The sequence below is a fragment of the Melospiza melodia genome, chromosome 2 (genome assembly GCF_035770615.1).
Source record: "Melospiza melodia melodia isolate bMelMel2 chromosome 2, bMelMel2.pri, whole genome shotgun sequence".
Lineage (NCBI taxonomy): Eukaryota > Metazoa > Chordata > Aves > Passeriformes > Passerellidae > Melospiza > Melospiza melodia.
Window position 1 is genome coordinate 142,807,884 of NC_086195.1, and position 17,900 is coordinate 142,825,783.

Genomic DNA, 17,900 nt, shown 5'->3' on the forward strand with positions numbered 1-17,900 from the left:
CGGCCACACCTGCCGCAGGTCAGTGGATGCTGGACCCCCTGCTCCCCTCTCCCCGGGGTGGGACAGTGACAGGGAAGGTGTCACCTCTCCCCGGGGTGGGACAGTGACAGGGAAGCTGTCACCTCTCCCCGGGGTGGGACAGTGACAGGGAAGGTGTCACCTCTCCCCAGGGTGGGACAGTGACAGGGAAGCTGTCACCTCTCTCCCCAGGGTGGGACAGTGACAGGGAAGCTGTCACCTCTCCCCGGGGTGGGACAGTGACAGGGAAGCTGTCACCTCTCCCCAGGCTGGGACAGTGACAGGGAAGCTGTCACCTCTCGCCCTGGCTGCGATGTGGCGTGGGCTGTGGGCGTTCCTGGCGAGGTCTGTGCTCCCCCCATCCCCAGATCCCCGCTTGCAGCAGGGCGAGGGGAGCTCCAGGAGCTGGGGGTCTGTGGGGCACAGCTGGGTGAGGGCTGGTGGCTGTACCTCAGCTGCTTCCAGGCATGGATCCAGGCAGGAGGGACAGGGGAGGTCCTGGCAGGGGCATGGAATGGGGTGGTCAGGTCTCCTGCCTCCTCTGGGTGTCCATGGACTTCTAGCACCTCTTTGATCCTGAGAATCCATCTGTCTGCAGCTGGATGGCATTTCTGGGTGCCCATGGCACCTGGGGGGCCATCAGCTCATGGGGGCCTGTGAGTACTTCTGGATTTCTGAGTGTCCTGACATCTGGTGGATCCTAGGAATCCTAATCAGCTCCTGCATCCCCATGCCCTCCATGTGCCCAGTGGCTTCTGGGTGTCCATGGACTGCTGGGTACCTGTTGGATGCTGGATCCATCACTTCTTGGGTGCCCGTGGCCTCTGGCTGCCTGTGAGTGTCTGTTGGCTCCTGGGCGTCCTTCAGCTCCTTTGTGCTTGTGGATCCCTGGGTGCCCAGAGTCTCTTTGGGATGCTGGGCATCCATCAGCTCCTGGGTACCCAGGGAGTCCCCGTTGGCTTCCAGGTGCCCGTGGACTCCAGGGCAGCTTCTGATCATCCATCATCTTTGACTCCTGGACACCTCTTGGCCTTGGGTGTGCCTGGAATTCTGGCTCCACGTGGAGACCTGCATCCCCATCAGCTCCTGGGTACCAAACACCTCCTGTGCCCATCACTCCCTGCATGCCAGGCTGGCTCCCTCCTGCCTGTCCCGAGGCTTCTGGCCCCATTCCAGCAGGCAGCCAGGGCACCTCCCACCCTCCTGTGCCAGGCTGGCATCCAGCAGTGATGCCAGGGAGTGCCAGCATCGGGTACCCCTCTCCCTGGCTTCCCTGTCCCCCCAAATCCTCAGAACCGTTGCTTTTGGGGTGATGTGGGATGCGGGGTCAGGATTGTGCCAGCAGCAGAGGACGCTGCTGGGGGATCCAGGGATTCCCGTGAGCTGGGGGGGTGGAATCGCTCCTGTCCCGGTGGGTGCAGGGCCAAGCCCACGGGGAGGCAGCAGGGAAGGAGCAGGGGGAGGGAAGAGGAGCTGGGCTGACCTCAGCATCTGGAAAGCTGCGCTCTTGGGCCGCGGCCTGCGTGCCGAAAACCGGAGGCAAAAAAAACCTTCCATATTTGGTGAAAGTTGCTCCAGGACTCGGCAAAGGCTGGCAGCAAACGGGGGGCCACAAGCCCCCAGCTCTGCCCTGGACCACTGCTCTTGTCAGGGCTCTGCAGACGTGCCAGGGGATGGATGGTGGCTGGGGAGGGTTAGGTTGGGGTGAGCATCTCCAGCTGGGTGGGAAGGGGGGCATGGAGAGGGGGGATCCGTGGGAGGATGCAGGAGATGCACCAGCACAATCCTGAGCTCTGAATTTTGGCAGAGGGGAGAGCCCCTCACCCCAGTGCCATTGGTGAAAATTTCTAGTGAAAATCCCACAGGAAAAGCCCCACTGTGCATTTAGAGGAGAAAATTTTGTTGCTTTGGGAGATGAATCTCCTGCAGCTCCCTGTTCCCCTTCCCACTGGCACTGCCCCAGCACTGCTGCTCCCCTGGGCAGCACAGGGATGCCCAGCGTCCTTCCACCCTGCCTTGGAAAACTTGCCCCAACTCCTTTATTTTTTATTCCCCTTTTTTTTCCTCACACTTGAAAAGCAGAGCTGCAGCCAGGCCGTGTCCTCCCGGGATGAATCACCGCGGCCGAGAAGTCCAAGAAGGGAAAACAACTGAATTCCCGTGCGCTGGGGCTGAGGCTGCCCTGCTCCTCCTCCTTACCCAAGAGGAGGTGGTGCTGCTGGGCTTCTCCATGGGAGCATCCCTGACCAAACCAATGCTCCTCTGTGAGCTGGGAGCCTGGGAAAAACCACGGCTGAGGGAAAAGCAAACATCTCCAGCCCCGGGCCTGCGAATAAACACGGGAATATTATTAGTAACTGAAGCAGGGCTGATTCAGAGCTGCTGATTTATGCTCTGACTTCCTTTCAAGAAGTTGCTCTGCGGAGAGCAGCTCGGACTTTGCTTACCCGTGGGAGAGCAGGGAGAGGCTGGGCAGGGAGGGAAGGCAGCCCCGGATGCGATTCCCTGCGGCGTCGGGCAGGCTCCCTCTGCTGTGCCACAGGTCCTGCTCTTCCCATGGCAGCGGCCTCCCCAGCACCTGGTGGTCCCAGGGATGGGCTGCCTCTGATTCAGAGATGAGAGGCTGCTAGCAGGGAGGCATTGGAAGCCAGGGATGGGGTGACACCTGGAAAAAGAAGTGACTTGTGTTCAGGGATGGGGGTGGTTGGCACCCAGGGATGGGCTGACATGCCCCAAAAAGGTGACTGGCACCATGGAATGGAGGTGGTTGGCACCCAGGGATGGCACTGGCTTATGGCACTTGTGGCACTTAGGGCAGAGCATCACTGATCCCAAGGGAAAGGCAGTTTAGGCTTGAAACCCTACAAAACCCAATCTGTTGTTATCCTATTGCTGTTACCCTAATTCTAGAGTCCCATACCTTCTGGGTGGTGTTCTCCCAAGCAGCTCTTCACAGCAGCACATCTCCATCATCAGGGCTCCTTCCAGGCTCTCCCTGCCTGGCCCAGCCCAGCCCCTTTTATCCCAGTTACCTTCACTGGCCACAGCTGCAGCCCAGTGAAGGACATCACAGCTGCAGCCCAGTTAGAACAACTGGGACTGGGGCAAGGCCACCTGTACAATACATAGATTTTACTAGAACTCAAAGTACAATACATACTAAGATTCAATGGCCACCTATATTTCCCCCTTTTCTTTTAACAATTATGCAATTACAGTACATATAACCCACCGTGACTCCTTGGCCACTTGTACAATACAAAGATTTTACTGAGACTTGTAGGCCACCTGTACAATACAGAGATTTCACTATAACTCAAAGGCCACCTGTACAATACATAGATTTTACTGAGACTCGTAGGCCACCTGTACAATACACAGATTTCACTATAACTCAAAGGCCACCTGTACAATACACAGATTTCACTAGAACTCAAAGGCCACTTGTACAATACATAGATTTTACTATAACTCAAAGGCCACTTGTACAATACACAGATTTCACTATAACTCAAAGGCCACCTGTACAATACACACTAAGATTCAATGGCCACCTATACCAATCCAACCTCCTGCTTTAATACATCCCAAGAGGACAGAATGTGATTTTTTTTTTTCCCCTCGAGTGATTTCCTGCCAGAGGCTGAGTGATGGAGGCAATACAGGATTGGATGGAATAACATCATCCTGTTTTGGGAGATGGTGCCAGCCAGGGGCTTTTCTGGCTGCACGAGGGAGTTTTAGGTGCCAGGATGATGCTGTTTGTTGCAGAGGTGTTTGCTCATTGCATTGGGATGGATGGAAGCAGGACCAGTTTCTTTCCAAGCCTTTTCTTTCCGGAGTTTTGGTAGAAATAGAGCTGAGGATGTGTTGAAATTGTCAAGCTGTCCCCGTGGACCAATGGCTCCCACTATGTCCCAGCTCCCTCTAGTGGGATCTACCTTGGGAACAAGCATGCAGGGAAAGAAAAGGTGCAGAAATTCCCGATTCTTTCAGGCTGGGACTGCTGGGTTCGAGGAGGTGCCAAGATTCAGGCAGCTCCTAGCACAACCCCGCTGTGACACCCTAGAGGATCTCCCATCAGGAGCTGGCAGCAGGAACGAGCTGTAATTGAGGGAAAAACAACTTGTATTTACTTACTCTCAAAATTTTGGCGTGTTTTGGAGGGGTGGGAATAATTTTGCTTGAGGCAGGGTTAGCTCCTCCTTCAGCAGCTGCAGGAGGAGCAGCAAATCCCACTCCCAAAGTGGTCTGAAACATTCCATTCCCCCCCTAAAACTGGATATTTTTGCCCCAGAACAGGATCTCAGGGACACAATCCCTGCTGCAGCTCACTCGGGCTGTGGCTGGGTGAGTGTACACCAAAGAAAGGGACAAACCCCGAGTGCTGTGGGAATTTCGGGATGATCTCTGGGGATGCAGAGATCCTCCTTGCCATGGGGTGTGATTTTAGCATCCCAGAGGTGGGGTGGCAGCAGGAGGAACACCCTCCCACACCAACCCAATCACAGGGTTTGGGACAGTGGGGGCAGTGCTCAGAGTGGCTGGGATCATCATCATTCCATGCACTGATGTGTGCAGGGGCTCAGGGGCCAGAATCTGTGTGATCCCTCCTGGAATGTACATTCCTACTCTCCCTTTGGCCTTTGTTTGTTTAAAAAATGGATGTTTTAGGACTTTCCTCCATCCATGGCTCTTTGTTTGTGGGGGTGGAGGCAGGACACAATATGCCATGGCCTTTTCCAAATGTTTTAGGGTGTTTTCAAATCCCTGGGGATGCTCAGACTCCAGCTGCATCGATATTCCTGCTCAGGGAAAAGCGAAATGATGGGGTTGCTCCCTGAGCCTAGTTAAAAAATAAAATAAATCAAGATGGGGGAGTTGCCATCCTTCTTCAGGGCTGTATGTCCAGTGTCAGAGGGAAAGCTGGGGGGAAAGGCTTTTCTTTGGCTCCCATGCCAGGTTTGGGGTGCTGCTGAATCACCCCCAAAGCTTGGTGCCAGATCCTCTCCACCTTTGGGTTTTCAGGAGCATTTTGCCACGCTGGCACAAGCCTTGGGAAGGGGGATGAGTCCCTTGGCTCCATCCCAAGGAGCTGGCGTTTCCCAGGAGGGTTTGGGCTTTTGGGAGAGGAAACGCTCAGGTTGGGAAGGAAAAAAACCCAACAGGGGCCGGTCCGAAAGGAAATCTAAAGGTGTTTACAAAGAGCCGCGCTGCTAAAAATAACCGGCTCATATTTTAGACAGCCCTAAAAATAGGCAGCGCTGTTGGAGCGGCCAAACACTCCCAGGAATTTCCTGTGGGCTGCGGGCCGCCTGCAGGGGGGTCCGGGCTCGGCCGGCCGGCAGCGCTGCGGGCTCGCACGGACGGAGGGCGGGATGCAGAGGGGACCCCGAAGGAGCAGAGGGGCTGGGTTGGGTCGGGATCCTTCCCTGCACCGGGCAGGGCGGGTCTGACCCTTCCGCAGCCAGCCCGGGTCACGTCCCCAGGGGTCCGGACCCGCGGGAGGGAGGCGCGGCGGGAATGCGGGTCCCGGGACACGCCGGTGGGATGAAGGGACGGAGCCGAGGGCAGCGGGAAAGGCTCTGCCGGGACGGAGGGGCCGGGCGGGACCGGGGCAGGGCTCGGGCAGCGGGAAAGGCTCTGCCGGGACGGAGGGGCCGGGCGGGACCGGGGCAGGGCTCGGGCAGCGGCTGCGGGCGGAGCCGCCGGGGCCAGCGGGGGCCGGACCGGGCAGGGACCGGGACAGGAGCGGGATGGGGGCTGCCCGAGGAACGCAAATGGCATCGCAAACCAGGGGGATTAGGGCTTGCAATGCGGTGGGACCCGGGTTTGCATCCCCGGTGGGTCCAAGATTGCAAAAGGAATGGGATTGGGATTGCAGCTCAAATGAACCTGGGATTGTGACAGGAATGGGATTGGGATTGCACCTCAAATGAACCTGGGATTGTAAAAGGGATGGGATTGGGATTGCACCTCAAATGTATGTGTGGTTACAGCCCAAACAAGTCCAAAACTGCAAGCCAGATGGGTCCAGGATTGCCACAGGAGTGGTTCTGGGATTGCAGCCCAAATGGATCTGGCATGGCCATGCAGATGGACCCAGGCTGGCTTCCCTGTTGGGTCTGAGATCGCAGCAGGAACGGGGCTGGGATTACAAAAGGAATGGGATTGTGGTTGCAGCACAGATGGGTTTGGGATCGCAGTGCGGCTGGAGCCAGGTTTGAATTCTTGGTGGGTCTGTGATTGCAACCCAAATGGTTCTGGAATTGCAAAGGAATGGGGTTGGGATTACAGCTAGATGGGTCTGGGGTTGGGACCCAAATGGGCCCAGGATGGCAAATAAATGGGTCTGGGATTGCAACCCAGAGTGTTGCAGCCCAGCTGGGCCTGGATCTGCAGCCAAGGTGGGTTTGGGATTACAACCCAAAACCACACAGGACTGCAAGCAGAAGGGTCTGGAACTGGAATCCAGATGGATCTAGATTAGCAACCCATTTTGTCCTGGGGTTGGAATCCAAATGGATCTGGAATTACAAGAGAAATTAGTCTGAAATTGGAGCCCTAATAAAACAGAGGTTGCAACCGAAGCATGTTGGCAATAGGATTCTAGCAGAGCCCGGGATTTTGTCCCTAATGGATCCCAGGATATTGCAATGCAGATATGCCCAGGATTGCAATTGAGATGGGTTTGGGATTGCAGCCCAAATGTGACTGGGGTTACGACCAAAATGAATCTGGGATTGGAGCTCAGAGCAGCCCAGGTTTTCAATCCAGATGGCTCTGGAATTGCAATGCGGATGGATCCAAGCTTGCAACAAAACTGGTTCTAGGATGGCAGCCTAAAGGAATCTGAGATTACAGCAGAAATGGGTCTGGGGTTGGATCCCAGAAGAGCTCAGGTCTGGGACTGCAAACCAAATAAACCCAGCATTCCGACAGCTGGGATGACCAGGGCACTGCAGTTGTGGGAGCAGGAGCCGCTGCTGCCCTGAGAGCAGCCTCGTTACCTGGGTGCCATCAGCATTCCCTGATCCCGGGGTGCACTGGCCGCTCCCGCAGCTCCCATCGCCTGCCCGAGGGTCCTTTCTCTGCCACGACCCCTTCCCGGGGTGGGGTGCTCACCATCCTCGCTTCCAAGAGGAAATTTACTGGCTGCCATGCGAGGATGCAGCCCTGCTGCACGCCGTTGCTGTGGAAACGGGGTGAGCGGCTAATTAGATTTAATTAACGAAGCAGGAGGGGAGCGTTACGAACAGATCTGGGCAGGATGCATCACCCGGCCAGCAGGGATGTGGGTGCCGAGGCGGTGATGCCGTGGGGGGGGAAGGGGGCGTGCCTCAGTTTCCCTGCCTGCAAGGTCGGGGAGGGGGACGGAGTCCCTGAGGATGCCGAGCATCCCGGCACCACCGTGCGTCCCCCATCCCTAAAAATCCCATGCCCCGAGAAAGCATCATCTCCCCCGCAGCATCCTCGCTGGGCAAAGCCTTTCCAGCCGCATCCCTGGGCGGGATCCGGCCCTGCCCGCGTCCCTGTGTGTCTGTGTGGGCTCGGCTCAGCCTCCCGCCCGTGCCTGGCCCGCTCCGGGGGCCGGGGACCCTGGCGTGGACGCAGGCGCAGCCTGTCAGCCCGCTGCCGCTCTGCGGGAGGGCTTTCCATCTTTCCATCTTTCCATCTTTCCATACATCCCCCCGGTTCCACATCCACGGCGATATAAATAGCGCCCCGCTCCTATTCCCCTCCCCGCCGCATCCCGGCGCAGCGATCCCGCTCGGGGCGGACACCTGGGGATCGCGGCAGGGAGGTGAGGCACTCGCAGGGATTTCTGCGCCATTCCTCGGGCCGCGAGGGACGGACCGACCCCCGGGAGCCGCATGCTGCAGATGGTGAGGACCCTGGCGCAGTTCACCATCGCGCTGGAGGACATGCGGGACATCGGCGACGGCATCGACGCGGCCTTCGCCACCTCCGGGCTCAGCGGCGCGGCCGAGGAGCTGCCGGACAAGGGCTGCGGCGGCCGCGGCGGCACCGAGGTGACGGCCCGGGGGTCCCGGGGGCGCCGGGGGGATGCGGGGCCGAGGCGGGGGCGCGGGGATGCGTCACGGTCGGACACGTGTGCGGTACCCGGCACCTGTGGGGTCTGCGCCGCCATGGCAACCGCGCCTCCATCCTCATCCTCATCCTCATCCCCGTGCCTCCATCCCCGTGCCTCCATCCTCATCCTCATCCCCGTGCCTCCATCCTCATCCTCATCCCCGTGCCTCCATCCCCATCCCCGTGCCTCCATCCCCATCCTCACCCTCGGCTCCCCAGCCCCGTGATGCTCCCGCCCGGAGGGGCTGATGGGGGGGCCGGAGCCGTCGCTGCCGCCGCCCCCCCGGGGCTGGTTTACATCACGGAGGTGTTGGATGGTGGGAAACACCCCAATTCCAGGGCATATTCCCAATTCCCATATTCCTGATATTCCAGGGGCTGATCCCGAGGGTGCTGAGCAGGATGAGGCCGGGGTGAGGTGGGGGTGTCCCCAGGGAGAGCAGATGGAGGCTGAAGCATCTTCAGGCCCCCATCAGAGAGGCTTGGCTGGGGTGAGGAATGCAGTGGGGTACATCCTGCCTTTCCCCCAGCTCTGCTCGTCCCAGTGGGAATTTGCCCCTGCCGGGGTAATGCTGGTGCTGTAAGGGTGGAAGAAATCCCCTTGCCAACAGCTGGGCCTCATCCTGCCTGTCCCCAGTGCTGCTGGTGCAGCTGAGCCTGGGCAGCTCCTGGGTCTGACCCTGGGACAGCTCCAGGGAAAAAAGGACCAGCAAGGAACTGGTGGGTGAGGGTTGGGGAAACTGAGGCAGGTTGGGGGGTCAGATTCCCCTAAGCTCCATCCTCCAGTGAGCACCCATCCATCCGTAATCACAGCTAATTAATCCAGCAGTGAGAGCGTTCATAAGCTCTCTAACCGAGTGGGGAGGTCTCAGCTGCTGTTCCCAATATCTCCATGGTTTCCTGGTTCCTGGAGAGCCTTGGACCCATCACCAGTATTTGGCTCTAGACAAGAGTTTTCTCCATGCTTGGTTCCATCAGCAGCCTGGTGGGGAGCAGGGAAGCTGAGGCACAGCTCTGTCCTGGAGCGGGCTCAGGCCAGGATCCCTCTCCATTGCTCCCTGGGCACCACGAGGGCCATGGTGGGCTCTCTCCATGGTGAGGATGGCCAGACTTCTTCCTGTGGCTGCAGAGCAGCTTCACAGCTCATCGTGTCCCCGCTGGGGAGGACACAGCCCCACGTGTCCAGGGGCCCATCCCACAGGACCGAGGACATGTGGGTGTCTCACATCCAGGGTCTCTGGAGATTCTGCACGTGCACAACTTCTGGGGTATCTGTGCACCCAGGGCAACTCTGCACCAAAAGCTTTTGGGATGTCTCTGCACCTGGATTCTCTCTTTCCCATGCAAAACCTCGGGGGTGTCTCTGCACCCACATTCTCTGGGGTGTATCCAAACACAAAACTTCTGGGGTATCAGTGCACCTCGGGAGCATTTCTGCATCCCAGGGCCCTTGGGGCATCTCCCACCGCAATCTCTTGGGGTGTCTCCCAGCCAGCAGCCTCGAAGCGTTTCACACCCAGCCCTTCAGGGGTGTCCCTGCTCCCGGAGCCTTCGGAACGTCCCGCTCCCAACCCCTTTGGGGTGTCTCACACCCTGGGCTCTGGAGCGCTGCCCCCAGGCTGAGCTGCGAACGGGAGGGGTCCCCGGGCCCCACGGCAAGGAGACCCCGGCCCATCTGCCCCAGGGCTGCCCGCCCCGCACGCCGCTCCTGCCCCGGGGTGCCGGGGCGCGGGGCGGGAGGCGAATTCCTGCGGGTCCGCTCGCAGCGGCTCCAGAGGGCTCCGGCTCCGACCCATGTAGGGCTGTGAGCTCCAGGGCGGGCTCCTGACGCGGCCGCGGAGCAAAGCAGGCGTCTGTGCGCTCGGTGTCATGTACTTCCTAATCCTCCCGGATTCCTCCAGCGGGCTGCAGAGGCAGCGCAGGGGAGCTGGACGCCAGCCGGGCTCTCCGGCGCTCAGCCTCCCCAGCCGGGCCCCGCTCACCCCAAAACCGGCCGTGTGTGTGTGCTCTCCCCCGGCAGGACATGAGGAAGCACGTCATCATGACCCTGCTGGACACCGAGCAGTCCTACGTGGAGTCCCTGCGCACCTTGATGCAGGTAAGGGGGCGCGGCCGGGTGTGACACCCCAGAGCTCCCCCAGGATCCGCCCTGTCACCCCAAATCCTGGCTCTGGGACGTGCTACGAGCCGGGTGCCACCGGGGGGATGTTGGGGACAGCGGGAGCAGAGCTGTGACAGCAGTGCCAAGAACGGGGTGTAGGAATTTACCTCCGTGCCCAAAGCGAGCCTGTGGCATTCCCGGTGTGCTGTCACCTGGCAGGTAGCTGTCCCCAAGGCTCTTGCCGTGCTTGCCTTGCAAAATCTCCTCCTCGTGTTGCACCCCATCTCCTGATGGCCCTGCCACGGTGAAATCCCCCATTCCCTCGTGCTCCCGTTTCATGCTGGGATCCTCACCTGCAGGCCTGAGCCAAAGGTTTTTCTCAGGCTTTTTTTGCTGAGCTGGTTCCAAACCCCCTGGAGCAGCCTGGCCCGAGGGCCCACCCCACATTGACCATTTCAGATGCTAATGAAGGTGTTCCAGCAGGTTAATGACGGTCAACGCCCTGGAGACGTCACCTGGCCGAGGTGTGGCTTGTCCAGCCACATCCCTGCAGGGGGGGAAGCACCAAAAACTGAGCTCTGCAAAAGCAGCAGGGCCCGTGGGATCTGTGACAGTCCCCAGGGGCATGGGGCACTCCATCCCACCCTGCCTGGGCTCTTCCCATAAATGTCCCACAAGGATGTCCCCAAGGTGGACACAGATGTGCTGCAGGAGGGGAGGGCCCTCTGGCTGCTGCCAGTGCAAACCTTGGCTTAGAGGGGCCAGAGGGCTCTGGGGCTGCAGCAAGGGCTGTCTCCATGCTCCTCTGCCCAATGTGGGAATGCCTGGCACAGTCCATCCCAGCTCCTGCTGCAGGTGCTGGACACAGCAGGACAGGTGAAGGGAATTAGGAGCCTCAGGATGGATTTGGTCCTTCTAACTTGGACCAAATCTCTCCACGAGATATCTGGCATCAGCTTGAGGAAAGTGATCCCTGGCCTTGACCAGCTTGGTTGGAGAGGTCTGAAGCCACTGGAGATGGGTCCTGTCCTCAGTGCTCAGCTCCATGGTCCTCCACACATCCTGACAGCCACCAGCGTCCTGAACTGGTCAGACTGAGTGGGTGGCAAGGCTTGAGAAGACCTTCCACATCCTGCTGCATCCCCTGCAAATCCATGTCTCCCATTCCAGGGGCGCTCCTCTGCTCTGCAGCTCTGCCCCATCCATGGACAATGTCCACATCCTCCGTGGATGGAGGAGAGGGGTTTCGTCGCAGAGCCACCCACCCAGCCCTGCTGGGCACCTGCTGGCCCTGAGTGTTGCTCCTTGGCCATTGTGTGGTGGTTGTCCAGGGCGTGATCCAGTGGGTGCATCCTGCTGGTCCAGCCCCTCCTGGTTCCAAACACCCTAAATCCCACAGGAACACTTTGGCATTTGGATCCTGGTGTTGCTGTCATTTCCGAGCTAGGTCAGGCAGATGGAGGTGGTGAAGGCTCATGGCAGCAAAGATGGCTCTGGAGGCTCTGGGACAGAGGATCCTGTGCCTCGCAGGTTCCTGGTGCAGAGCTGTCCCTCTCCCCACATAGCTCTGGGGATTCACTGAGGAGGGCTGGGCTGCAAAACCTCTCTGGTCCTGCTGATGGGTCCCTGGAGGAAGCCCCTGCTACAGGGTGCCATCCATGCCCGTGTTCACATGGGCTGAGGGACCCAGACTGGCTGGGGAGGGACAGGGAGCCCCCATGGATGCCAGTGCCTGTGCCTGCCCGCAGGGTTACATGAAGCCGCTGAAGCAGCCGGAGAACTCCCTGCTCTGCGACCCCTCGCTGGTGGATGAGATCTTCGACCAGATCCCTGAGCTGCTGGAGCACCACGAGCAGTTCCTGGAGCAGATCCACGACTGCGTGCAGAACTGGCACGAGAAGCAGAAAGTGGGCGACCTCCTGGTGCAGTCGGTGGGTGCCGGCGGGGCGATTCCCCCGGGAATGCGGGCGTGCCCGCTCTGGGCACGGCCCCAGAGCAGAGGTTTGGGAGCCGGAGGCAGGGCAGGGATGAAAGGATGGGCCAAGCAGGCCTGGGATGGAGAGCAGGAGACGATCTCCAGGCCTGCTGTCTGCTTAGCATAAGGGTGGGAGCCGCTGCTCCCGGCTGGCTCTGCAGCTCCACGTTTCTGCCTCGGGAGCACAAACGTCAGGGCTGAAAAATCGAGGTGGGCGGACGGCGGGTGAGCCCTCCCTGCGCCAGCCCAGAGCCACAGTTAACCCTTGGGGCAGCTTCTCCCAGCGTGCCCATGATCCGTGACGCTGGATCCCTGTTTTCCCCCCACCCAGTTCTCCAAGGATGTGCTGGTGAACATCTACTCTGCCTACATCGATAACTTCCTCAACGCCAAGGACGCCGTCAGGATCGCCAAGGAAGCCCGGCCGGCTTTCATGAAGTTCCTGGAGGTGGGTCCTGGTTCCTGCCTCCATAGAGCCTGGCCATGACCTAGAGCCGGGCAAAATGGGAGCAAAGTTATTGCCAGGCTGGGAATTTCCTCCCCCCCACACCTTCTTGGATATGTTGCAAAGAGGGGTGAACTGGAATCAGTGTGGGTGGTGTGGAGGTTTGGACCCCACGCCAAAATGGGTGATCCTGGCTCAGTGGGAGGCAGTGTCCCTGCTGTGTCCCACCAAGGGGCCCGTCCCTGTCCCTCCTGGCTGTTTTGCAGCAAAGCATGCGGGAGAACAAGGAGAAGCAGGCCCTGTCAGACCTGATGATCAAGCCTGTGCAGAGGATCCCGCGATACGAGCTGCTGGTGAAGGTGGGTGACACCGGGGGGGTGGCAGTGTCACACCAGCAGGGGGGAGGCCACAGCTCCTCCTCACCCCCACGCAGCTTTCAGGGCTCTCAGATCTCTCCTGAGCCCTTTTCCCACCCCTTGTCACAAAGTCGGTGTCCCCAGGTGTGCACATGGCTCTGCCCTCCTGGAGATGGTCACTCTGAGGACACTCCCCCTGCTGTCCCCTTACCCTCAGCCTTTCTGCAGGCCATGGCTACCTCTCCCTCCCTCCTGGGGCTGGTTCCATCCCCAGCACCCAGAGCAGCGTGCGAGGGGCTGGGGCAGTGACCCTGGTGCTGCCGGAGGTCACAGCCTGGCCCTGTCCCCCCCGGCAGGACCTGCTGAAGCACACGCCCGAGGACCACCCCGACCACCCGTTCCTCATCGACGCCCAGCGCAACATCAAGCAGGTGGCAGAGAGGATCAACAAGGGCATGAAGAGCGCCGAGGAGGTGGAGAGGAACGCCCGCATCGTGCAGGAGATCGAGTCCCACATCGAAGGGATGGAGGATGTACGTGGAGGGGAGGGCTTGGGTGGGGTCACACTTTCCTTCTCCTGAAAATGTCCTCATTTCTGCTCTCTTGGGTCACCCCGGGCTGGGTCATTGTTTGCTCCTCCAGGTCCAGCCTTCCCCATCATCATTTGGTCTCTGTGGGCCCCTGGGGGTTTGGGAATGGAATGGGGTTCCAATTCTGAGCTGGGGGATGCAGGGGCAGGCATGAAGGCCACAAAGCTCCCCAAGCACAGCTCTCCTTGTCCCCACAGCTCCAGGCTCCGCTCCGCAGGTTCTTGCGCCAGGAGATGGTGGTGGAAGTGGTAAGAGTGGGATCTGAGGGGAAATGGGACCCTCTGGGTGGGCAGTGGGAGGCTGTGAGTGCAGCCATGGGGTGCCTGTGTGCCCATGGTGGGCGATGGATGGATGGATGGATGATGGATGCATGGAATGGACAGATGGAAAGGCGAGGCTGCACATGGGGAAACTGAGGCAGGGCCCTCTCCCAGCACAGATGGTCACTAACCCCCCGGTGTCCCCCACTGCTCCACAGAAGGCGGTGGGTGGCAAGAAGGACCGCTCCTTCTTCCTCTTCTCGGACCTGCTGGTGTGCACCACGCTCAAGCGCAAGTCGGGCTCGCTCCGCCGCAGCTCCATGAGCCTGTGAGTACCCCCAGGCTTGGGGACAGCCCCTGGGTGTCCCTGACAGCTGGCCTGGCTTTAGGGGGGCTGTGGCTGTGGGTGCAGCTCGGCCATGCCCCCCAACCTCCCAGGTACACGGCGGCCAGCGTGATCGACACCGCCAGCAAGTACAAGCTGCTCTGGAAGCTGCCCCTGGAGGATGTGGACATTGTCAAAGGTCTGTCACCGCCTGCTGGCGTGTCCCATCTCACCCCAAAACCCATGGCTGCCCCTGGCTGGCAGTGCCAGGGAGGGAGGGGTTAATGCCGTGCGTGTTGTCCCCACCAGGTGCCTCACAGGCCACCAACAGGGAGAGCATCCAGAAGAGCATCAGCCGCCTGGATGAAGACCTCAACACGCTGGGGCAAGTCAGCAAGCTGTCAGAGACCCTCAGCTTCCCCCACCAGGTATGGGGATGGCAGCCCTGCAGCTGTCCCCTGGTTGGATACGTTCCTGGTGGGAACACACAGGATGTCCTCAGCCAGAGGGGACAGCCTGTGGCAGGGCTGGTGACCATAAGCACCCTAAAGCCACAGAAGAGGCTGGGGCAGCCTCTGAAGGATGCCAGGGGATGGACAGGGGGTTATCAAGCATGTGCCTTGTGGTGGCCTGTCCCTGAGAGCTGAAGCACTGTCCCCGTCCCAAGGGCCTGGATGACGTGATCAAGGACCTGATGGCCGCCATCCACCGGGAGCTGTCGGAGAAGCAGTCCCTGTCCTTCAGCATGGCCTTCCCCCCCAACAAGGTGGAGCTCAGCACCACCAAGGCTGACGGCACCGAGTCCTTCATCTTCGAGTTCCCCAACCCCGACGCGCGGCTCGGCTTCGAGCAAGCCTTCGAGGACGCCAAGAAAAAGCTGGGTAACAGCAGGGAGGGGGCAGCTGGACGTGGTGGTGGGCTTGGCATCCCCCCCACCCTGCTCGGGCAGACCCCGTTTGATCCCCCAATCTGATTTCCCCAGCCTCCAGCAAAAACTGCCTGGACCCGGAGTTCCTCAAAGCCATCCCCATCATGAAGACGCGGAGTGGGATGCAGGTACTCAAAGTCTGGGCTCAGCCACCCCACAGGTCCCCCCCGCCCCAGTGCTGCCAGACAGCTCCTGCATCCCCCCTGAATCACCCAACCTGTGCTCCCCCGCAGTTCTCCTGCGCCTCTCCCAGCCACGGCAGCCCGGAGAGCTCGCACGAGGTTTGGGTTTGCAACAGCGACGGCTACGTGGGGCAGGTCTGCCTGCTGAGCATCCGCAAGGAGCCCACGGTGGAGGCCTGCATCGCCGTGTGCTCCGCCAGGATCCTCTGCATCGCCTCCGTGCCCGGCCTCAAGCGCGCCTACAGGTACGGCACGCCCGGCCCCACGGCCCTGGGGGCTCAGGCCGATGTCAGGGCGATGCTGGAGCTGTTCCTCTCCCCTTTCTCCCTCTCTCCCTCCCTCCCCGGTGGCAGCAGGGAGCGGGCAGAGCAGCTGGGCAGTCCCTCGGCAGAGCTGGGCCCGGCGCCACAGCCCGAGGACGTGGGGCCGCAGCCCTGCCTGCACATCTCCATCTCGGGCTCCTCGCTGGAGCTCTCCGAGCCCGTGGAGGGCGGCCACAGGGAGCTGGTGCCCTTTGACAGCGATGACACGGACGATGAGTCCTCGCCCAGCCCCTCCGGGACGCTGCAGAGCCAAGCCAGCCACTCCACCATCTCCTCCAGCTTCGGCAGTGAGTCCTCCCCTGCCCCTGCTTAGGGAGAAATGCGCTTTTTAGCCCCAAAATTACAGGCAGCTGCATTGTTTTGTCCTCTCTGCCTTGTATTCCTCGGGGGAGTCTGCAGGTGGAGGCTTTTGAGCCTGGGAAAAGAGATGTTGAGAGGCATCGGCCCAACAGTGTGGTTCTGAGATGGGGGGGACTTTGGGTGAAGCCTCGCGGGTTTTGGGGCTCAGCGTCCCCGGGCTTGACATCACCCATGACGGTCTCTTCCCCGTGACTTTGGAGGTCATGGTCTGACCCATTCCATCCTCCTCCTCTTCCTCCTCCGCAGATGAGGAGATTCCGAGCTGCAAGGAGGCAGCGGCGGAGACGACGAGCTCGGAGGAGGAGCAGGAGCCTGGCTTCGTGCCCATCCCCAGCACCTTCGGGCAGAGCCGGCGCGGCGAGAGCCCCACGGACGGGCGCGCCCTGCGCCGCTCCAGCCGCGGCTCCTTCACCCGCGGCAGCCTCGAGGACCTGCTCAGCCTCGACCCCGAGGCCCACCAGAGCTCCATGTGGCTGGGCACCGAGGATGGCTGGTAGGTCCCCGGGGTGGGAATTCCTACATGGAATTCATGCCAGGCCCTGGGGGAGCCTCAGGCTTTGCTCTCCTCCTGCAGCATCCACGTGTACCAGTCCTCGGACAACATCCGGAACAGGAAGAACAGCATGAAGATGCAGCACGCTGCTGCTGTCATGTGCATCCTGTGAGTGGGGGAGGAAGGGGGATTTTCAGCTCCGGGGATATGGGGCTTCTGCAGCTGGATGTCAAAGGTGGTTTGTGCCCACAGGTACCTGGATAACCAGGTTTTTGTGTCACTGGCCAACGGGGAGCTTGTCGTGTACCAGCGGGAAGCAGGTGAGGTTGGATTTAGGACGTCAGAGATGCAGCCCCAAAGTAGCGGCTGTGGGAGAGTGGCTTGGGCAGCCCCTGGGGAGGATGCTCGGGGTGGCATCCCTGGAGGGATGCTGGAGGCACCACCTCAGAGGCAGGTGGAGGTGGGCATTCTTCCTGCCACTGGAACCCCATGGTGGCACCAGTGGCACTGAGGGGTGACCTGGAGAAAGTTGTCTTCAGCGACCACACCCCATTGTACATTGAGTTGGACTTGGTTTTGGGAACACTTTAACTCTCCCCACCCTCTCAGGTCGCTTCTGGGACCCCCAAAACTCCAAGTCCCTGTCGCTGGGCTCCCCGGGGAGCCCCATCACCAAGATGGTGGCGGTGGCAGGGAAGCTGTGGTGTGGCTGCCAAAACCGAGTCATCGTCCTCAACACCACCACGCTGGCACAGGAGGTACAGGGGGCAGCAATGGGAGGTGTGATGGGTGCTAGTGGCATCACCGGCGGCATCACCGGTGGCGTCTGTCCCCTCAGCACACGCTGCAGGTGGGGCAGGACGGCGGCCGCAGCGTCACCTGCATGGTGAGCGCGGGCAGCGGCGTGTGGGTGGCCCTGCAGGGCAGCGCCCAGGTCAGGCTGTACCACGCCACCACCTACGAGCAGCTGGCAGAGGCAGACATCACCCCCCCGGTGCACAAGATGCTCGCGGGTAAGTGACACCTGTGGCGCATCTCCAGGGGGTGCCAGCACCCCGGGAAATGCCCTGAGGGACCCAGTGCTGGGAGAGCGAGGGTGCTGCCTTTGGGGAAGGAGATGGAAGGCCTCGTGCTCCTGTTGGGCAGCTGGGTAATCCCATGTGGAAATAGGGATTCGCATTCTGGGGGAATGGGTAATTTCATGTTGAAGCAGGGCAGTAATCCCATAATCACAGAATTGGGGAATTCCTGAATGGTTTCAGCTGGAAGGGACCTTACAGATTATCTGATTCCAACCCCCTGCCATGGCAGAGACACCTTCCACTATGCCAGGCTGCTCCAAACCCCAATGTCCAACCTGGCCTTAGACTCTTCCAGGGATCCAAGGGCAGCCACAGCTTCTCTGGGCACCTGTGCCAGGGCCTGCCCACCCTCACAGGGAGGAATTCTT

The 17,900-nt window shown here is 60.4% G+C and overlaps 1 protein-coding gene across 2 annotated transcripts in view; it reads left to right on the plus strand.

The window, feature by feature from the left end:
- The window catches only part of ARHGEF17 (Rho guanine nucleotide exchange factor 17), a 30,013-nt gene that overhangs the window by 10,491 nt on the left and 1,622 nt on the right, over positions 1 to 17,900 (plus strand). Inside the window, exons 2-19 of one of the 2 annotated variants that reach the window (XM_063150232.1) lie at positions 10,133 to 10,210; positions 11,962 to 12,144; positions 12,520 to 12,636; positions 12,900 to 12,992; positions 13,346 to 13,522; positions 13,777 to 13,827; positions 14,058 to 14,167; positions 14,278 to 14,363; positions 14,474 to 14,592; positions 14,832 to 15,045; positions 15,147 to 15,220; positions 15,326 to 15,519; positions 15,628 to 15,884; positions 16,204 to 16,450; positions 16,532 to 16,618; positions 16,703 to 16,770; positions 17,060 to 17,208; positions 17,289 to 17,463. In XM_063150232.1, coding sequence (XP_063006302.1) covers positions 10,133 to 10,210; positions 11,962 to 12,144; positions 12,520 to 12,636; positions 12,900 to 12,992; positions 13,346 to 13,522; positions 13,777 to 13,827; positions 14,058 to 14,167; positions 14,278 to 14,363; positions 14,474 to 14,592; positions 14,832 to 15,045; positions 15,147 to 15,220; positions 15,326 to 15,519; positions 15,628 to 15,884; positions 16,204 to 16,450; positions 16,532 to 16,618; positions 16,703 to 16,770; positions 17,060 to 17,208; positions 17,289 to 17,463 — 2,479 coding nt within the window. The remainder of the gene's footprint in view (positions 1 to 10,132; positions 10,211 to 11,961; positions 12,145 to 12,519; positions 12,637 to 12,899; positions 12,993 to 13,345; positions 13,523 to 13,776; positions 13,828 to 14,057; positions 14,168 to 14,277; positions 14,364 to 14,473; positions 14,593 to 14,831; positions 15,046 to 15,146; positions 15,221 to 15,325; positions 15,520 to 15,627; positions 15,885 to 16,203; positions 16,451 to 16,531; positions 16,619 to 16,702; positions 16,771 to 17,059; positions 17,209 to 17,288; positions 17,464 to 17,900) is intronic. The other variant, XM_063150233.1, reaches the window with a different exon arrangement.